This window comes from Panthera uncia, chromosome C2 (genome assembly GCF_023721935.1).
Source record: "Panthera uncia isolate 11264 chromosome C2, Puncia_PCG_1.0, whole genome shotgun sequence".
NCBI lineage: Eukaryota > Metazoa > Chordata > Mammalia > Carnivora > Felidae > Panthera > Panthera uncia.
The window spans coordinates 92,902,508-92,925,254 of NC_064810.1; the positions used below are offsets into that span (position 1 = coordinate 92,902,508).

The 22,747-nt window shown below is 38.4% G+C and overlaps 1 protein-coding gene across 1 annotated transcript in view; it reads left to right on the forward strand.

The window, feature by feature from the left end:
- The first annotated feature begins 312 nt into the window (after positions 1-312).
- The window catches only part of SLC2A2 (solute carrier family 2 member 2), a 27,215-nt gene continuing 4,780 nt past the window's right edge, over positions 313-22,747 (forward strand). The window contains exons 1-8 of the mRNA XM_049629198.1: positions 313-397; positions 3,822-3,946; positions 7,148-7,410; positions 14,625-14,749; positions 17,400-17,515; positions 18,624-18,786; positions 19,289-19,476; positions 21,779-21,883. Of these exons, the coding sequence (XP_049485155.1) occupies positions 313-397; positions 3,822-3,946; positions 7,148-7,410; positions 14,625-14,749; positions 17,400-17,515; positions 18,624-18,786; positions 19,289-19,476; positions 21,779-21,883 (1,170 nt within the window). The remainder of the gene's footprint in view (positions 398-3,821; positions 3,947-7,147; positions 7,411-14,624; positions 14,750-17,399; positions 17,516-18,623; positions 18,787-19,288; positions 19,477-21,778; positions 21,884-22,747) is intronic.

Consider the following 22,747-nt stretch of genomic DNA (forward strand, 5'->3'; position numbering starts at 1 on the left):
AGAACAATGTGATTAGAAAGTAATGGGACCGGAGCTCCAGAGAACTTCGATCTCTGAAAATTAAATTTCGTTTTTATCAAAGTAATGTAGGAGCAGCTAACGCTGTTTGGAGTGGCAGGGGCGGGCCGATGGAGATTATGGGGGACCAAATCTGCTACTGCCACCACCTTCACCACCAACTTCCATTTCCATAGCACCCCTGCTCACCATTGGCATGGTGACTAGTTGGATTGTTAAAATAAGAAGAGAGGAACTATATGATTGTCTGGTGGGGGCAGGAGGAGAGAGCCAGCAGAGAGCAGAAGCCCAGGGATGGAGTGGGAAGGGCAGTCACTAAGACACCAAGTACTTGGACATTCTGCCACAGGAAGAAAAGGAGATGAAGGGAAGAAATTGGGTGAGTATATCATGGCCCTGGATTTGGTGGTGGGAAGGCCATGAGGTTCTTCAACTGAGTTGTAGATGAGCAGTTGAGTAACTTTGGCCCTTTTGTATTTTTGTACAGAAACTTCACAAGTTTTCTGTGGGTAGATGAGGAAGGAGGGGATTTGTGTGGTGGGTAGTGGGAAAGTGAACTTGAAACTGGGCACTATTGGTGATTTGGTTTCAGCGTCACACTTGCAAATTCTATAAATATGTGCACTCTTAATATATTTTTTAAATGTTTATTTATTTTTGAGAGAGACAGAGTGTGAGTGGGGGAGGGACCAAGCGAGAGGGAGACACAGAATCCAAAGCAGGATCCAGGCTCTGAGCTTTCAGCACAGAGCTTGATGTAGGGCTTGAACCCACAAACTGTGAGATCATGACCTGAACTGAAGTCGGACGATTAACTGACTGAGCCACCCAGGCAACCCAGATATATATATTTTTTTTATTGAGAAAGATAATGATCCTAGATTTTTAGATGTTTGTTCCTTATCTGACCAACTAGATGAAATTTTGAATGTCTTGAATTTTGAATGCCTATTTCTGACCGATGAAAAATGCAAAATAACCCATTAGTTAAAAGCATAAGGTCTGGACCCATGTCATTATTGTACAAGTTACTGCCTCTGAGACCTTAATCTAGTCTAGTTACCTATAAAATAGGGATGCTGATGGTGCTGTCATGAGAAGTGTGGTTGGTAGAAAAATGGCTCTCCAAAGATGGCCATTACCTTATCTCCAGAATATGTAAATATGCTACCTTAAATGGCAAAAAGGACTTTACAAATGTCATTAAGATACAGAGATTTCCCTGGATTATCCAGCTAGGCCAAATCTAACCCCACAAATTCTTCAAAGGGAAGAACTTTTCTGCAGTGGTCAGGATTAGCGTGAGGACCTGACTGACCCATTTCTGGCCACAAAGACAGGGGAAGGGCACCACTAGCCAAGGAATGTGGTGGCCTCTAGAGCTCGGAATGGCTCTCACTTTGCAGCCAGCACAAAAACACAGATTCTACAACCATGGGGAACAGAATTCTACCATCAACCCGAATTTTCCTCCACAGCCTCCAGAGAGGAACACAACCTGCCAACATCTTAATTTTAGTCTGGTGAGACTCATACCAGACTCTTGACCTACAAGAACTTTAAGATAATAAACTAGTTTCATTTATTAGACAAATAAGAGAAAACTGAGAGCAGTTAAAAGAGATGATACACATAGAGCAATGAATAGGCATGCACTAGGCATAAATATTCAGTATCAGGCCTTGAAGCTGTGTTTGCATTGCACCTAATATCAGATTGTCTAGATTGTAGTGATAGACACTATCAGGGAAGTGAGTTGAAGCCTTCTCGAGGTGCCCACTGGGCCCCTCACTGCTGCTGCTGGTTACTCCCTATAAATAAAATGAAAGGATGAAATTCCCTGTCCTTGGAAACAGCTGAAGGGGAAAAAGGATTTGAGGAAAAACCACCAACCAAGTAAATGGAACCCATTTTAGCTTTGGCTGCCTGAGGCACTAGGTATTAGAGATCTAGTTACATGTTAAAGGATAATTCAAAATCTCTGGTAATCCCATACACCATGTAGCATATTGTGTGTATGTATACACACATGTACATTTTACTTTGAATTTATTTACAATTATTTTATTATGTACATGTATAAATATACATATGGTTTATATCTCAATATACAATGCATATTATATGAGATATATATGCTTCTTTTAAGATATACATATATAATATTATCATATCTTTGGGGAAAGTTTTTAAGTCCTTTCAGGGAAGGAGGTTGCTGGGAAGAAAAGTCTACAGAGGTGCCACCTGAACTTGATTCTGAATTAGTGGAAAGAGGACAAACCTACAGATTCCCAATTCTCTCCCCAGAGAGTCCAACCCAGTAATAGGTCTGGGATGAACTCCAGGAAGCTACACCTGTAACAAGCTCTCTAACTCGGGTCTGGTTATAAGACCACTAGACTCTAACCTCAAGGGCTCTCGGGCTGGTTCTGTGATTATACTTTGTGGATGAGGACACTGAAATTTCTGATATCTAGCTTTATTAGGGAATGAGGGGACCTGACTAATAAGCTATTTTTCATGCTGGAGTAGGGGTTTACAATGATCCCCCAATTTAGAGAAAAACTGAGGATCCTATAGGAGAAGTGGCTTGGGTCACATACTCCCTAAATATCAGAGTGGGAACTGGAATCCATGTTGATATGACTCATTCATTTGTTCAATGGAATTTTTACAATAGTCCATGTTATTTATTTAAACATTTAAATTATGTAATTATATATGAAATTATTTCCTCATAAAATGACTCATAGTATAAATAAAAGAAAAAATACCCTCTTCTCTAGTCTCATATTTCTCCTCAACGATCATCCTTTTGTTATTTTTTCTTCAAGAAAATATTCTATGACTTACATACAACATGCACAAATCAAAGAATACTCGGGTTTAAGCCTTTTTAAAAAAATATTAATGAGATTACACAGCTTCATTTGTCACGTAACAATAAGTCAGTACATAACAGTCACATTATTCCTTTTAACTGCAGCATAGCGAGTTATAGGTCTTATGATGTATTTGAGTCTATCTGGCCATTTTCCACTGAATGACATTTAGGTTCTTTCTACAATTTTTTCTATCACACACACACACACACACACACAGCTTCATCAAATATCCTGAAACGTGATTCCATATGTATGATATGATTTCTCTAAGATGGTCAGACGTGTAATTTTGAGTTGAAGGGAATAAATGTTCCTTTCTACACTGTTTTTTGTAGCTACATGGAGTTGGGAAGAAAAGAACATGCTTTAATCCATAGCTCTAGGTTCAACTAGTTGCAAATCTTGAAAATTATCCTTACATGGAAGGTGATGTGGTTGTGATAAAGCCTGGCCTATGCCTCTTATATGAGTTTTGAGGTGGTTTTGTACAACAGCAATGCCCAGGAGCGCCCCCTATCTCTTTGTTACTGGTGTCTTATTTGACTTCTCCCAATGATATAAACTGACTGTTTCTGTCATGGCAGTTGCCTTCAGTCAGTAGCAATTCTAGTCCTCAGTCCTGATTTTGAATCTTAAATATATACATATATATATATTTGTGTGTGTGTGTGTGTGTGTGTGTGTGTGTATGTAAAAGGATGTTTCGTTCCTCTCTTGGAAGAAATTGTCCCAAACTTCTCTCAGCTTTAGCAGTGTAGAGGACATGATGAATGGCTTTTACATTCCTGTATGAATGACGCCTGCTGGGAACATAAGGCATACTGTGAATGAGTATCAAGGATCAAGAACCAGCCTGTGGAGCCTGTCAGAAATCCAAGCTGCAGACCGACAGGATGGCAGGTAACTGAAATTGCTTAGTGTTTCCTAGCCCTGTGTTTCATTCCCCACAGGTCACCGGGACTTTGGTTTTCGCTGTCGTCACAGCTGCACTAGGTTCCTTCCAGTTTGGATATGATATTGGCGTGATCAACGCACCTCAAGAGGCAAGTGAAACATGTACAATTCAATTCTCTTTGTGGCGATTTCTGTCAGTGACTGAAAGATCTGCGTTCCTCATACACAGAGATAAAGTGTGCCCACGTGGAGAACACAGGGTAATCCCAGCATTCTGTCAGGCACCATGTGCGTGGTTTCAGAGCTGATAACTTGGCCTTGACTCCTCTATCACCCTCACAAAGAAAGAAAGGGCAATAAACAACTCCTGATCTCTGACTCTGCTGTTTGCTGAGCTCACAGAAAACTCTAGCCAGAATACCACATGCCTATTGATGTTGTTTTTAAAAACTGAAGAGCTTATTGCAGCCTTGATTCAGAGCCCCCCGCCATACGTGAGTGGAAAAATGAATGAAAAATGCCAGGGAATAAGAGGAAGCAATAGAAGGATTTTAGTGCACTAACTTTTACTGAGCACCAACTCACTGTGCATCAGGCACTTTAACATATGTTCTCCCTAGTTGGACCTCTAAAAACCTTATTATACCCAATTCTAGGTCAGTTGAAAACCTTTAGGAAACTTAACACTAAAAACGTCCTAGTCCTTCCTCCTACTTCTGTCTCCCATAGCTAATTCAAAGAAAAATAATATGAAACTATTTAATAATAGTCAAGAAGTCCAATAAAAATTTGGATTTTCTCCATAATAACTATTTGGATGGGTATTTTTTTTAATATTGAATAATTTCTATAACTTTTCTCATTTATTTTGTGCATCCCTACTCTGGTATCCAATGAATAAATAGGAGAGGGCTGTCATTTTTCTCAGCTCCTATGGCTTGTAAGTGGGGAAACCAGGAATTCACCCCCCTTGCTCTAATGAAGGCTGTCGGGTCATTTAGGTCAGGATTGATGTCTCATTCCTCTTCCTGTCATTGGCATAATGGGGTTCAATAAAGTGTTCCATGAGTAAAGAAAGAGAGGAGAGAAGGTGGGGGGAAAGGAGTGGCAGAAGGTGAAAGTGCAAGCATTTGTTGGGTGCCTTCTATGAATAAATCCTATTTCATCTGCTTCTCTTACAATGTTGGGCTCCATGGAAAATGTGTGCTGGCCACAGATATGGTCAACAATAAATAAATCTACCTGTGATCGTATGTATAGAATATACAACCCTGGAAGGGCTGCTCCTTGGACCAGAAGATGTGCTTTGGTCAGGTGCCACATAATATTCTCATGGGTGTGACTGTCTTGCCGAGGGTGAGAGATTTAGATGATAATGCTGGGGGTCATGGCTTTTTTTCTGAGTGGGCTTCTTGAAATTTGGTTCAACATCACCATATTTCAGAATCAGCAAGCCTCTTTTTTGTGGAAGATCTTTTCACATTCTATTTAAACCATCCTCTCCAGGGAAGGAGAGGGGAAATTAGTCTAAGGTTTCCCCTCCTTCAATCCAAGTCCTAGAGCCAGACTTGAAAACAGGATCCCCGACTGGCATCCGGCTTAGTGCCTTATCTAGAGCCCTTCTTTTCTGTGTTTAACAAGCCACTTAAACACCATTATAGAATAATAATCATTTAGCTTCATTTGTTTTTGTTAGTGGGATGACATTTGGCATTATTTTAGGGTATTTTAAAGTCACACTTTTTTATGATTATAAAAAATTATACAGGGGCACTTGGGTAGCTCAGTTGGTTAAGCGTTTGACTTGATTTCAACCCAGGTCATGATCTCATGGTTCATGAGATCGATACTTGAGTAGGGCTCTGCACTGACAGCACAGAACCTGCTTGGGATTCTCTCTCCTCTCTCTCTGCCTCTCCCCCCACTTGCCCACACGTGCACATGCACACACTCTCCTTTTCTCTCTCTCAAAAGAAATTAAAAAAGAAAAACAAAAAGCTACACATACCTGTTACAGAAAGTGTTAGAAATAATCATCTATAATTATTCTACCACATAGAGCAAACAGCTGAGAACATTTTGGATGTTTCCTTCTAGCCTTTTTTCTATGTATATTATCCCTATAGAGTGGTCTGCTAATGAGGTAATGTCATGGTCAGACTTCTTTTATCATAAGAGGACGTCACTTCCCTCCCTCACTCAGTTGACTTTACCACATAGGGCTTTACCCTATGACTGGCAACCTAGTCAGTTGTATTCCAGGTCCTTGTCAGAGGTCCTCCCAGACCACTCAATAGTGACCAAACCATCACTGAGAGGAAGGACAAAGAAGGAAGCCTGAAGGCTGTGCCTTTACTAAATTATATTTTGGTAGGATCTTTGCCTCTTCAGAAACACATGATAAAATAATGGTGCTGTGAAATTTAGTTCTGAGAATTGTTCATTATATTACACACCGAACTCTGTGGGGATCCAGAAGAAAAAAATTCCTTCAGGTCCCAACACCTTCTGAGGGGCCACTGAGTTGTTTTTATCTTTGAAATTCATCAGGATACAGGACTGTTTTCTTCTCTTTGAGCTGGCTGCCAGGAAGTTTATTGCTAAACTTATAGCATACTTCTAGCAAGGATACAGCACCTAGTCTTTTCAGCCTGCAGAATATTTTCCATTTGAATAGCTGCTTGCATTTAAAACTTAAAGAATTTTATATAAAAATACAGATTTCTGGTTTCTTTCCATTTATTCATTTATTTATTTATTTATTTATTTTGAGAGAGAAAGAAAGAGAGAAAGCAGGGGAGGGGCAGAGAGAGAGAATCCCAAGCAGAGAGAATCCCACACTGCCAGTGCAGAGCCCGATTCAGAGCTTGAACTCACAAACCAAGAGTTCATGACCTGAGCCGAAACCACGAATTGGATGATTAACTGACTGAGCCACCCAGGCACCCCAAGATTTCTGGCTTCTTTTTAAAAATTAAAGGTCATGAAACACTAGTCTCACATTTGCAGCTTCCTCCTTTAGGTGAGGCAAATGCTCTCCAGTGCTATAACCTTGCCCACTTACTATTATAGTCTCAATAGTAGAGACTGTATTTCAGTTCTCCTAGCTATCAAGGTTCTCCTTCACTTATTTGTTGCTGCCTAGTTCCTGTAGGCACTGGAATTTGCGACCTCTGTTTTACAGGATATGGTCAACTGTAAATAAATCTATCTGTGACTGCATGTATATAACACACATAATTGGGATGACACTTTTAAACACCTAACAAACATTCTAAAGGAAAAACAAAGAAAAAATGTATAGAGTATATGAGATGTTGGAGCTATTTTTCTTTATTTTATTTCCCCAGGTAATAATATCCCATTATGAATATGTTTTGGGTATTCCACTGGAAGACCGAAAAGCTATCAACAACTATACTATCAACAGTACAAATGACCTGCCCACAATCCCATACCTAAGGGATTCAACACCAACCTCTTTGGAGGAGGAAGAGACTACAACATCTACTAGCCTCATTACCATGCTCTGGTCCTTGTCTGTGTCTAGCTTTGCAGTTGGTGGAATGATTGCATCCTTCCTTGGTGGGTGGCTTGGAGACCAGCTTGGAAGGTAGGCAAGTTTCATAAATAAGCATAAACATGGAAACTAGTACTTGGGGTTTGTTAAGACTTTGTTTAGGAAGAAATCATCTTTCCTTTTGTGGAATAGTTTTGAAGTTGTTTTTTGTTTGCTTGTTTGTTTGTTTGTTTGTTTGTTTTTCAATTCATGACCCTATCAGTTAGGTTGGTTTTAGACTGAATAATGGAGAAAGCTCTTGCCCTAGTCTGCTTAATTGTGGAAGCATTCATAGCAAAACTGAATTTGGTGTGTATTTCCACAGAAATGCTTTGATTCTCTAAATTCAATAGTTTTAAAAATATGTTAAGAAACCACTACACAAATGGTTAACTCAAGAACTATAGAAAAGCCAAGAGTGAAATTTTTAACCAGGGAATCCATTGTTTGCTTCCCCAAATCACTCCATTTCTCAGACCCCCAGTTTTTCATTTTCAAATTAGAATTTGGCATTTGGATCAGTCAAGTCCTAAGGTCAAACCAATATCCCTAACTCTCAGTTGCCCAATACAGTTGGCCTGGGTTTCTAGCTGCTGCTACTGCTATGTCAAAGCCCGAACCAGAGATGAAACAAATAGTGTCTCCATTTCTTTACTCTAGTTTTTACCAGGTGTTTTGGATTTAAAACATCACTGGAACTCCTTCAGACTCAAATTTCTTTCATTTAGTCATGTGACATACTAAGTTGGGATTCTGCCCCCACCACCAGAGAGAGGAAATAAAATCAGAAAAATCAGAAAAATCAAATGGTTGGGTTTTTTTAGATTTATTTTCTACTTTTTGATGCCACCTTTTGTTTATTAATTATATTTTTTCTAATGATAAAAATAAATATGCAAATATGGACAATTTAGAAAATGCAAAAATATTTAAAGATGTAAATGATATAGGCATCTATTTTAGTAATTCTGGATTAAAATTAATTTAGTTTTTTAAATTCCTACTTTAAATTATAATTTTATCTCTCTGGTTATTAAAGTACTGAAAATTTCTTCCTCTTGCACTGGAGATTTTATATAACAAGACTGTAAGAAGTTTTCTTAAATACTGAATAACCTAATAACCTAAGTTTTATTCTTGTTCTTATTTGAAAGGACATTCCTCTACCATAAAAGAGTCAGTTTCTCACATTTTTCTCAATTTACACGTGTTTAGCTGAACTTAGAATCCATAAGTTACAGGGTTCATAAACTGACTTAAATTGTTTAAAAAAATTAAATCATTTTAATTTGAACCAAATTGATTTAAGCAGTAATTGGAAAATTTTTTAGATTATTTCTAAAATAAATAAAATTAACCAAAGTTAAATTTTATAACATGAACCAACCAATTCTTTCACCAGCTACTGATATTTTCTACCTCTTCCCATTCTTAAAGAAAAAATTTAAGGGGCACTTGGCTGGCTCAGTTGGTGGAGCCTGTGACTCTTGATCTTAGGGTCATGAGTTCAAGCCCAAAGTTGGGCATGAAGCTTACAGAAAGAAAGAAAGAAAGAAAGAAAGAAAGAAAGAAAGAAAAAGAGAGAGAGAGAGAGAAAGAAAGAAGAAAGAGAAAGAAAGAGAAAGAAAGAAAGATAGAAAGAAAGAAAGAAAACTTAAGTCCTTATTGTCATCTCATTTAGAGATGAGATTCTGGCAGGTCCAGTGACATACTCTAAAACATTTATTTCAGGTCCTACTGAAGGAAACAGATGCATGCCCTCTCAAGTCTTAGAATTTAGCATCAACAATGATCATACCCCAAAACCATGTCAAATGATTATTTATCAAATGACTTATGGTAAACTAAAAGTGATGCTTCTTCCAGCTCTCAGTAGAAAAATGATTCTCCATGAAAAGAGCCACCAATTAATAATTTTAACATCAAAATTAAGACAAAAGGGTTTAGTCTCTCCTATAAAACTATTTTTCTAGGAAGAGTCACTGATAAATGCCATGATTTTCCTTATTGACCAGGACGTTGCTCCATCAGTTAAAAATAAATAAAGAAAAATGTATATTTCTATTACTGCTTTAAAAACTCTTTCCTTGTAATTGTGAAATAGGTAATAAATGTCTGTGGCCACTGTTTTATAGATTTGGCTTCTCAGGGTCAATTTTTCCAGAGGCTGTGTTCTGAAAATTTAATTACAAGGATATGGTGGAGGAGACCATGATCTGTGCAATCAATCCATGCTACCATAAGTTGTACATAAGGTGTACATACCTTGCATTTGAATACACTCTTTCTTTTATATAAACAATGTGTGAAAATGAACGAGTTACTTAGGTCCTCTAAGATGTTTCCCCCTCCATCTACAATGTAAGAAAAAAATAATACCTAACTCGTAGCATCATTACGAGGATTACATGAGAACATACACAGAGGTTTATCACAATGCCCAACACATAGTAAGCAAGCCCTGAATGTAGCCTTACTGTGATGCTGATGGTGATGATGATGATGATGATGAAGACAATGATGATGACAGGATGACAGTGATAATGCCTACGCTAACAGGAATATTTAGAGCAAAATTTAAAGACATATACTTAGAAATATATTCTTTCTCCCTGATTCAACAATGTCATGTATTTTTAGATTATTCATTCTTGGCCATTTCTCCCGTCTGAGCAGAAGTTAAAATCCTCTAAGTTGTACAAAGTGCTCTAGCATCCCTTGGTGGTTAAGGAAGAGGGACTTAAGAGAAATCTGGCACCAAAAGTACTTTCAGGCTATCTCTTTTAAGAGTTTTTCTGCCTAATAGAATATTCTCCCTAATAGAATATACGACTAGCCAGCTAATAACAATTTTCTTAAGGTCAATTATTGAATTTGTTTGTCTTCTGTCCTTGTGTAAAGAAAAGGCACTTCACAGAGAAACATCCCTGTCTTGTTCTGCTCTGCAGCTCTGAAGTTGGTCAGCTCTAAATCACTGTTTTCCTTCCCTTTGAGTAGTTGACAATTCACATATATTGTTTTTCTATTACTGCTCTAATGAGTTACCCTAAGCAGTGGCTGAAAACAACACAAATTAATTTTCTTACAGTTTTGGAGGTTAGAAGCCCAAATTCAGTTTCATTTGGCTGAAGCCGAGGTGTCAGCAGGGCTGGTTCCTTCTATTTTTTTTTTCAATTTACTTTTTATTTTTTTATTAAGTTTTTTTTTTAATATATGAAATTTATTGTCAAATTAGTTTCCATACAACACACAGTGCTCATCCCAAAAGGTGCTGTCTTCAATGCCCATCACCCACCCTCCCCTCCCTCCCACCCCCCATCAACCCTCAGTTTGTTCTGTTTTTAAGAGTCTCTTATGCTTTGGCTCTCTCCCACTCTAACCTCTTTTTTTTTTTTTTCTCCTTCCCCTCCCCCATGGGTTTCTGTTAAGTTTCTCAGGATCCACATAAGAGTGAAAACATATGGTATCTGTCTTTCTCTGTATGGCTTATTTCACTTAGCATAACACTCTCCAGTTCCATCCACGTTGCTACAAAGGCCATATTTCATTCTTTCTCATTGCCACGTAGTACTCCATTGTGTATATAAACCACAATTTCTTTTTATTTTTTTTTTTTATTTTTTTTAACGTTTATTTATTTTTGAGACAGAGAGGGACAGGGCATGAATGGGGGAGGGGCAGAGAGAGAGGGAGACACAGAATCGGAAGCAGGCTGCAGGCTCCAGGCTCCGAGCCATCAGCCCAAAGCCCGACACGGGGCTCGAACTCACAGACCGCGAGATCGTGACCTGAGCTGAAGTCAGACGCTTAACCGACTGAGCCACCCAGGCGCCCCAGTATTAAACCACAATTTCCACAATTTGGCTATTGTTGAGAGTGCTGCTATAAACATTGGGGTACAAGTGCCCCTATGCATCAGTACTCCTGTATCCTTTGGGTAAATTCCTAGCAGTGCTACTGCTGGGTCATAGGGTAGATCTATTTTTAATTTTTTGAGGAACCTCCACACTGTTTTCCAGAGTGGCTGCACCAGTTTGCACTCCCACCAACAGTGTAAGAGGGTTCCCGTTTCTCCACATCCTCTCCAGCATATATAGTCTCCTGATCTGTTCATTTTGGCCACTCTGACTGGCATGAGATGATATCTCAGTGTGGTTTTGATTTGTATTTCCCTGATGAGGAGCAATGTTGAGCATCTTTTCATGTGCCTGTTGGCCATCCGGATGTCTTCTTTAGAGAAGTGTCTATTCATGTTTTCTGCCCATTTCTTCACTGGGTTATTTGTTTTTCGGGTGTGGAGTTTGGTGAGCTCTTTATAGATTTTGGATACTAGCCCTTTGTCCAATATGTCATTTGCAAATATCTTTTCCCATTCCATCGGTTGCCTTTTAGTTTTGTTGATTGTTTCCTTTGCTGTGCAGAAGCTTTTTATCTTGATGAGGCCCCAATAGTTCATTTTTGCTTTTAATTTGCTTGCCTTTGGGGATGTGTCAAGTAAGAAATTGCTGCGGCTGAGGTCAGAGAGGTCTTTTCCTGGTTTCTCCTCTAGTGTTTTGATGGTTTCCTGTCTCACATTCAGGTCCTTTATCCATTTTGAGTTTATTTTTGTGAATGGTGTGAGAAAGTGGTCTAGTTTCATTCTTCTGCATGCTGTTGTCCAGTTCTCCCAGCACCATTTGCTAAAGAGACTGTCTTTTTTTCCATTGGATACTCTTTCCTGCTTTGTCAAAGATTAGTTGGCCATACATGTGTGGGTCTAGTTCGGGGGTTTCTATTCTATTCCATTGGTCTATGTGTCTGTTTTTATGCCAATACCATGCTGTCTTGATGATGACAGCTTTGTAGTAGAGGCTAAAGTCTGGGATTGTGATGCCTCCTGCTTTGGTCTTCTTCTTCAAAATTACTTTGGCTATTTGGGGCCTTTTGTGTTTACATACAAATTTTAGGATTGCTTGTTCTAGCTTCAAGAAGAGTGCTGGTGCAATTTTGATTGGGGTTGCATTGAATGTGTAGATAGCTTTGGGTAGTATTGACATTTTAACAATATGTGTTCTTCCAATCCATGAGCATGGAATGTTTTTCCATTTCTTTATATCTTCTTCAATTTCCTTCATAAGCTTTCTATGGTTTTCAGCATACAGATCTTGTACGTCTTTGGTTAGATTTATTCCTAGGTATTTTATGCTTCTTGGTGCAATTGTGAATGGGATCAGTTTCTTTATTTGTCTTTCTGTTGCTTCATTATTGGTGTGTAAGAATGCAATTGATTTCTGTACATTGATTTTGTATCCTGCAACTTTGCTGAATTTATGTATCAGTTCTAGCAGACTTTTGGTGGAGTCTATCGGATTTTCCATGTATAATATCATGTCATCTGCAAAAAGTGAAAGCTTGACTTCATCTTTGCCAATTTTGATGCCTTTAGGGCTGGTTCCTTCTAGATGTTCTGAGGGAAAAACTCATTTCCGTGCCCTTTTCCAGCTTCCAGTGGTCACCTATATTGCTTGGCTTGTGGCCCCTCACTCAATCTTCAAAGCACATTACTCCAATCTTACTTCTTTCATCACATTATCTTCTCCTCTGCTGTCCTCTTATAAGAATACTAGTGATTCCATCACTGGGTCCACCAGAATAATCCAAGGTAATCTCTTTATCTCAGTGTCCTCGATTTAATCATGCCTGCAAAATCCCTTTTATTATATAAGGTAACGTATTGCCAGGTTCTGAAGATCAGGATGTGGACTCTTGGAGGATATTATTAAGCCTATAGTTGTGGGCAATCACTGAAGAATAAGACTACATAGTTTTACTCTCCAGAAAAAAAAAAAAATCTCCTTGGCGTTAAAGATACTTGTTTAGAAAAAGCTCACCTGTTCAAGTTTGAAACATTGACATAGAATATAACAAGGTGCTGACATTTGTTTGTGGCACAAATATTTCCACACCTACCCATTTAGATTCTTTCATTGTCCTTATCATCATCTACTGAACTTTAAAGGAGGTTTTTGTGCCCCAATTTTCCATTTAATGGGAGTAAAAGTATCAGATGTCTGCAAATGTTAATTTTCATATGATTAATTTTGAAAATGATATTTTTGTTACTATTGTCAACTTGATTACATGTTTTACATTGGTTGACACTAATTCATTGATTCTGGAAATATGACATACGATGTCAAAATAAGAATAATTATAATTCTCTTTGATAAGGCTTAAAGTCAAAGTATATTTTAATTTATTTCCAAGTAATTCATGTTAAAGGAAATTTAACTTTGAAAGTTCCTTACATGACCTACATCAACTAAAAATGTGCACCATTAAGAAAGGAAGGAAGGAAGGAAGGAAGGAAGGGAGAGAGAGAAAAGAAAGAAAGAAAGAAAGAAAGAAAGAAAGAGAAAGAAAGAAAGAAAGAAAGAAAGAAAGTCATAAGTTACAACTACAGTGTTGAATATAGCTATCAACAGGCAATTATGCCTTATAGCAATCAACTTGAAGAAAACTTAATTATTTATTTTTATTTTTAATGGTATCTGTACTCTTTTTTTTTTTAAAGTAAGCTCCACCCCCAATGTAGGGCTTGAACTCCACACCCTGAGATCAAGAGTCACATGTTCTATCAACTGAGCCAGCCAGGTGCCCTCTTGAAGAAAACTTAACTAGTTAATTGTTTGAAAAAGTTTCAGAAGAAAAAAAAAAAAAAAAAGAAAAAAGAAAAAGTTTCAGAAGTATTATCTTAAAGCAAACCAGTCATCACCACAATTGAATCATCTCTATTAAAATGTGGAGATCATGGGGCGCCTGGGTGGCGCAGTCGGTTAAGCGTCCGACTTCAGCCAGGTCACGATCTCGCGGTCCGTGAGTTCGAGCCCCGCGTCAGGCTCTGGGCTGATGGCTCGGAGCCTGGAGCCTGTTTCCGATTCTGTGTCTCCCTCTCTCTCTGCCCCTCCCCCGTTCATGCTCTGTCTCTCTCTGTCCCAAAAATAAATAAAAAAAAAAAACGTTGAAAAAAAAAAAATTTAAAAAAAAAAATAAATAAAATGTGGAGATCATGTGCATGAAACTCAGATTTTCTCATTATAAACATTAATCGTTAATGCTTTAGACAACAGATAAATCAAACTAGCAGTCATGGTTTAAGATCCCCAACTAGCTGTTTCAGCAAAATTAAAATAACTGCTCTTAGGTAAATACCTTAGCATACTCTGAGGGCAAATAATTTTATCAAGTTTTGATGCTGAACTTATAATCCTTGCTTTTTAAAATTTCAGAATCAAAGCAATGTTGGTAGCAAATGTTCTCTCATTAGCTGGAGCTCTCTTGATGGGGTTTTCCAAACTGGGACCATCTCACATTCTTATAATTTCAGGAAGAAGTATATCAGGACTCTATTGTGGTAAGTCATAACATGTGCATGTGCTCGCACACACACACACACACACACACACACATCTGTCTGAAAAATTCTAACGGCAGATGTGGTAACATGCAGGGAAGTTTTTGAGCCTAAGGTGGTATCACAAAAGGGAAAGGCAATAGCATGAAATTGAAGTCCAGAGTCAAGCAGGTTTGGGACCAGTAAGTGGGAGTTGTGAAGCTATCTTCTTGCTCATGGCAGTTTCTAGTGGTATCATCTCAGATAAATTATTTAACTCTTAGTTTCATTATCTGTTAAACGAAAGAGATAATATCTACCATGTAAGGCACTTGTGAGAATACATGTAAATGTTCAGCATAGGATCTGACTACAGCAAGCTGCCAAGAAAAGCTAGCTGTCGTTATCGCTTCTGTTGTGCGGGAGACAGTAGCATGCTTCTATACCCGCAACCCCCAACTCAGCTCTTTGGGCCTATTTGGCCACTTATGTCTCTGTCTCTCCTTTCTGGAAAGACCTTGACACTCGGGCCCATCTCTCAGACCACATTCCCTAGCCATTGGATTCCAGACATGGTTGGGTGAAGCATTACAGTGACGGTGACCATAAGGAGAGGGAGTCACGCAGCAGCAGATGATTGAAGAGTTCACAATGGATGAAGGATGCTCCCCCTGTGAGCCTCACATCTGAATATCTGGAATGACTAGTTCTGGGAACAACTTTTCAAACTTTTAGAGGTTTCAAACTTTCAGAAGCAAATTTAACCAGCAGGGGTGTGAACAAAGGGAGGATCACTTAATCTCTACAATAGCCAAATCTTCAGCTTCTCAGTGCAAGTGAAGCCCTGATTCTGGTGGTTTGGAGCCAAGGTTTTACATTGTCCCAAATCATAGCTGCCTTTCAGAGCACTAATATTCACTGGGGCTGGGGGCGCGGGAGGAGGGGACGTGCAAGAGCACAAAATGATGTATAAAATGTTTACATTTACTTCCAAAGAGAAAAGACTATATAGTTTCATGTGTCTTCAATGATCAGGTAAAACAAAAGTCAAAAATATCCATAAGTTAATAACTTAATTAAAAGTATTTTTTTTTGTTATTTTCAATGTTAATATAAATAGCTAAAAGTTAGGATAGCTTTATCAAGGTGAAGAGTCAACCCACATGTGGCAAGATTTACATTCAGCATGTATCCATTCTGGCACTGTCTCGGCCTGGCCTTAGATATATTAACTGAACCTTCTGTAAAATGCAAATAATAACACTATTGAGGAGGCCCAAATCATGATTCTTCTTTCTTCTCTCTCTAATTTTTAACATACAGTAGGAAAAAAATCACAAATATTTTGGCAAAATTGAAAAGAAATGCTGTCAACATTGTGGACACTAGCACAGCCAAGTAACTTGTACTCCCCAACTAGCTTTTAAAATTATTCCTGGTCCTGTTCTGAGCATTAAAATTGCTGAAAATAATAGGAAATACATTTGGGCTTTAAATTTGTGTCACTTCAGACCTGTGAGCTTATCTACATTATTATGTTCTTGAGATATAAAGGTAAGTATTACACAGAGAGTACAGCCTGGAATAGAGCCAAAAAAAGGGGGGAGGGGGTTTCTTCTTATTTAAGATCAACAGACCACACAATAGAGTCACATGTAAATGTCAACCAAAATTTAGATGCCATTTCAATCATGCAACTGTTCATGTGAGACCTTAGAACGATTTAAAGCACTAAAAGAAATATCAAAAGTTTCCAAATGCATCTTTTACAAAAAAGCCATACATTTCCATTTTATAGACAATCTCTCTAAGAGGAAGACTCTAACAAATATTATTTTTAAATTCTTAAGAAAATGCCAAACATCTCATTCAGCCTTGCTTATTGATAGTGTCTGACCTTCCTGTGCACTCAGCAAATGGCTGGATACTCTGGCAGCTACTCCAACATGACCGATGACATCTGCACTTAAGAAAGCTATAGAAGCCAGAATTGCCTAGTGCTTTTCAAATTTTTTGTATTCCTTTAAGCACCAAAATCTTTTCTGAAGCCCGTTTTGGGAGAGAATAAAGAAGATGGGTTGCTCTGGTTGGAAAAATGGAGGAAGAGCCCCTGAACCCCTTAACCTCTCCCACCTCTCCACACCCCTGCTCATCACTTTAACAGTGATCTTGAGGCACTTGCACGTTGTGGACACTCAGGGCTTGTAGTTCTCATGATAATGCTCTGTTGCACTGTGATCCCAGGTAAACTCTCTTTGAAGTGAAAAGGTTGGCCTACATAAGTGCTCATTTCCTTTCATACCAGGAGTTTGGATTAAGAATATTATTAAAGCATTTTTTCATCTCTTTTCTGAAGACAACTTAAGGCCTTATGATGTACAGTCCATTTTAACATGGTTTTAACTAAATAAGGCAGTGCTATGAGTGATTGCCAAATCCACGACTCATCAGTTCTTTCCATTCCTATATTCAACTACAACTTCGTCTGGAGTCTTCTCAACAAATATTTTTTGCATTAACTGTGTCTAAGACTGGGGACGAGGGCTCTTCCTTCCAACAGACTCTGAAAGGGACTTTTAGTCAGGATACTGACCATACTTAAACCAAATTACTGTTATTGAGATAGTCCCAGCTGCACTTGCATTCACATTTATGTTCATGTTTTATGCAGGGCTAATTTCAGGCTTGGTTCCAATGTACATTGGTGAAATTGCTCCGACCACACTCAGGGGCGCCCTTGGCACACTTCACCAGCTGGCCATTGTCACAGGCATTCTCATTAGTCAGGTAAAAACTCGATCCCCTACTTCACCCATCCTCTATCCAACTTCTCCCTCCCTGACAGTCCACTCTCACTGTAGACCAACACAAAGGAAAAAACCAGTTCCACCAGCGGGAGTAGAGATGGTGTAGAGACTTAAGCTTTTTATGTCAAAGCTAAATGATTAGGACACCACTCCTCAATTCTCCCCTTGGATCTCTGGTAGGATTGGCACTAGAGATGACCCAGCATGCCAGATCTTGAACTTCTGGAGCTATTCTAGAATTAAATTATTCTGTTTAGATTTCAAAGAATAGGAAACTTCACATTTTTTTACTGCTTGGGTTTCCTTTGTTTTGAGCATTTTACCTGGAAAATTAATATGTGTATGATTATCATAGCAGTTTTTCGTTCAGCCAGCTCTATCCTTCCCTTCTATCCCATGGACTCAGAGTCTTCAGAGCCCCTAGCCTACGACTATCCAGGGGGTAAACCACTGCAATAAGAATGACAAAACGGGTTCCCATTATAATAATTGTTCTATCTATGGAATACCATTTTATTTAAGTTCTGGGTAATCTAAGAAGAAATTTTTTAATGTCCAAAGTTTACACATGATTTTTGGTGTTGCTTTAGATGTCAAATGTGTTCTTAAAAGTTTGGTTGTTTCCCATCCTAAATGGCCCATATGAGTTAATGAAAACAAACCTAAGTGAACTCTTTGTAAAACAAATAGTCTCTAATTCAGTTAAGGTAGGACACAATACTAATAGTTTCTGTTTGAGCATACTTGAATCCAAGTTGTCAGGGAATACTATTTTTTTAAGTTTATTTATCTGTTTTAGAGACAGATAGAGAGCGAGCACAAGTGGGGAAGGGGCAGAGAGAGAGGGAGACACAGAATCTGAAGCAGGCTCCAGGCTCTGAGCTGTCAGCACAGAGCCCAACGCAGGGCTCGAACTCACAAACCATGAGATCGTGACCTGAGCCCAAGTCAGACGCTTCACGAACTGAGCCACCCAGGTTCCCCACCAGGGAATACTATTAAACAGTCAATGTGCTTTTTCAACAAATAGTTGCAGAAAGCAGACCCAACATGTTGTGCACCTGCTATGTTTCCTCCTGCCTCTTCAGATTGTCGGCCTCAACTTCATCTTGGGCAGTCATGAGCAGTGGCATATCCTGCTTGGTTTGTCTGCTCTGCCAGCCATCCTCCAGTCTCTGCTGCTCCTCTTCTGTCCTGAAAGCCCCAGATACCTTTACATCAAGTTGGATGAGGAAGTCAAAGCAAAGAAAAGTAAGTCTGTGGGTGGGTTTTTTTTTTTCCCTTCCTATTGTTTTGGAACTAGCAGATAATGAAAAGCAGTGAGCATGAATGTTTACTGATCAAATTGGTACCAGAGCTTTCCAAATGAAGTCAGTGATTACATATAAGAACAATGTGAAAGATCACCTCAATATGACTCATGCATGCCATTTCAAACCCATAAACACTCGAGCCCAAATGGGAAACCCACATGCAGGGTATTGGACTCAACCAGAGGTTTCTAAAAGACCTTTACTTGCATTACGCTGCTATGATAATAAAGATCATAGTTTTCTTTGTCATTAGATAAAACCAAATGTGCTTTTAAAAATTTTAAAACAGGATTTAATTTAACAAAAAGACTTTCCAACACCCATGCTGTAAAGCAATAGAAAGAGCTATGCAGATCTGTAACTCTTTCAAAAACATAATAAAAGTAAATTTACTTTTGTTTTGACCTGAGTTGTGTCAACCTGATCATTTGGGGGGACAGGCTTGAAAAGACTCAGAGGAAGTGATGATGTCACCAAAGACATCACTGAGATGAGAAAAGAAAAGGAAGAAGCATCAAGTGAACAAAAAGTCTCCATAATTCAGCTCTTCACCAGTTCCAGCTACCGACAGTCTATTATAGTGGCACTGATGCTGCACATGGCCCAGCAATTTTCTGGAATCAATGCGGTAAGTTTTAGAATACCCCCTAACTCTAAGAGCAAATTGAATGAAATAGGGAAAGAAAAGGATGTAAATTTAAATAGCTAAAAGACATTTTAAAATGTTGACATCACATGTTTCACTACAATAAACATATACTGAGTGAGCATTAATTTTCTTTGTTTCGCTTCATCTGCTTTCTAAAATTGGAATAGAACTTTTTTAAACGTCAACGACAATCACTGGTTCTGTGTGTCCACTAAGATGGAAGGTTAAAGGCAAAATTCACAATTAATACAAAAGAGGGAAAAGGAGAATAATTGTGAGGAAAAAAAAAAAACCACCTGAATTACAAGGGGCTTCTAGACTTGAGAACCAAATTTAGGATTTCTGATGGCTTAGGAAAAAGGAGTCCGTGGTTCCCTTTATCTATTTAAATGAAGTATACCAGGTAGCCAGGTGCAAAGAAATTTCCTGCCATCCAAGAAACTTTCACTCTATTTATCAAGACAGCATACAAAATAAACAATAGAGTGAACTGATATGATATGGGTGAGTGAGGGTAGTAGATAAGACATGATTGAAAAACATACTGAATATTAAACTAGCTAGCTTTTAGGTTTTGAACTGAAATCATTGCATTATGCAAACTAAAATTATTCTACTGGCAATTAACTACTAGAAGAAAATAATTAAGCATTTGTTAAAAAAAACGAGATACAGAAAATCACTTACCCCTTTTATTGCTTTTAAAAATGCTGTTTGGGTTTCCTTTTTAATGAGCCAATCACAGATCCACAGGGGACACTTTGAGGGTGACCGATGGATGGGCAGATCCTTGGAAGAAGGAAAGATAGTAATTCTCATCAGTTGAAGAAAAGGAGGCCTGAACCTCACTCAACAAGCTGAATACTGCTCTTCTGTCATCTCTGTTCTCCTTTAAGGGGTCAGTGATGTTCATTTTAATCTAATACTCCATAAACCTTTGGGGTTTGGAGACCAATTTTGTAGGCTTTCTCTCAGTTCTGCCTGTATATATCCAGAGGCGCAATACTTAATCTCTCCAAACCTTCCTGCTTTAGTTACTATCCCCATGCCTGACTTAGAGGCATCCAGGAAATGTGAGCCGAAGCTGTTGGGCAGCCTACAAATGTGGGATAGTGTCTAGTGTGCTGTAAGCTGCTCCTCACTGAACACAGTGGGTACAGTTCTCCTCTATCAGCCCCACCTGCAGAAGAGGTGCCAGCCAGCAGGACAGGTTAACCAGGGAAGCAGTGAAAGAGGATGACAGAATGACAGAATGGCCTAAACAAGACCACTATAAACATAAAAACATAATTAATAAGAAAGGCTATTAGAGAGATTGTGAAGATTTCTCCATGTCCACTGAGGATTAGTGAAAAATGTTGGATTAAACGTGGTAGCAACCAGAATTCTTACACACATGGGTGAGAGTGTCAGTTGGAAAACTGTTTGCCAGTATCTGTAAAGGTGAGCACATGCATACACTACGGTCCAGCAATTCTATCCCCAGGCATAAATATGTACGTCTTTCACCAAAAGGATTATACTAGAATGTTCACAACAGCACCCTTCGTAATCGCCAATGACAACTACCTAAATACCCATCAGTAGTAGACTGGGTAATAAATAGTGGTATATTAATACAACAAAATAGTAAGCAATGATAATCAACACTGTACAAGCACACATAACCATATGGATGATCCTCACAAAGGTAATGTTGAAGCCAGATAACAAATAATTCACACAGTGTGATTCCAGTTATGGCAAGTACAAGACTAGGTGAAATTTATCATGATGTTAGAAGTTGAAGCATTTCCTTGGGAGAATAGGGGGACATTCTGGGAGCTTCTGGAGGACTAGACATGATTTATATCTTTATCTGTGTGCTGCTTACACAGGTGTGTTCAGTTTGTGAAAATTAATTGATCTGTATACTTATGCTATGTGTACATTTTTTGTATGTATTTTATACCTTAACCAAAAGTTTACAATTTTAAGTACATATAAAAAGAAAATGCAGATTCAGAGTTTTCAGCTAAATTTAAAGAGAACTTTAAGCAATCAGGAGTTTTAAATACTAAAGATTGATAGCGGCTTCTCATCGCAATCAGGAGTTTTAAATACTAAAGATTGATAGTGGCTTCTCATCGCCCAGAAGGAGAGGACAGACAAAATCTTTAGGGCATTGTAGGGACCATGGTTCCATAGAAACAACTAAAACTAAACAACTTAAAATATTTCTTGCTTTCAAGCCATTAGTGCCAGGATTCTTGATTAAGGCTAAACTGTTATTACTTTACAGATCTTTTACTACTCAACCAGCATTTTTCAGACTGCTGGAATCAGCCAACCTGTTTATGCAACCATTGGAGTTGGTGCCGTCAACATGGTTTTCACTGCTCTCTCTGTGAGTTCATACCCTAGATAAGTATGCTGCTTGTTTCTCAGTTCAGAAATGGGAGAGGGGAGAACCTTGTAATCCAAAAGTGACCAATCACTTATTGTTCTATAGATGTAGAGAACCAAGTGAGTCACAAGAAGAGTCCTTTCTGCAAATAATGACCCACCAAGTATAACCGAGCACGTGGATCACTGGTTATCCCCAGAGTAGGGATGCCAGTTAGTCACTCATTTGTGAATTAATAACTCACTTGGGGGACAGAGGACTTCCTCCTTGTAAAAACACCTGGAGTCCTCCTTTGCTCTGTACTTAAATCTATCGAGATTGGTGACAGTCTGTCATTTCTATCAATATCGGGTCTTTTACCTGGGCTCCTCTCTTTCCGTGGTTGAAATTCTTTCTTTTATCCTGATGCCCTGGGGAAAATACTTAAAAAAAAAAAAAAAAAAAAAAAAAAAAAAGGTCTTCTGCAATAGATATATCTGTCTGTAACAGAATTAAACAGCCTCAGCAAATTCCTACGATATTTGGCTTTTGGGCAGAGTTTCCAGAGAGCTCACAAGGCCATAACTTCCGGTGATGAGGTGATGCATAAAAGTCTGTGATATTATGAGAGACAAAGTAGAAGTGGTATAACTTGAAATGTCACTATTTTTGAAATGTTATTATTATTTTTTTCTGACAAGGGGAAAAAGTGATATAGTCCACTTAAGACCAAGTACCTTATATAAGGACTGATTCAATATCTTGACAATGATATTTAACATAAACAATTGAAGAATTAATGTAAACAAACAACAAAAAACTCCCCAAACTTCCCAACTCATGTAATTCATTCTAAGATGAGGACAATTGGGCTTATTTTTATCT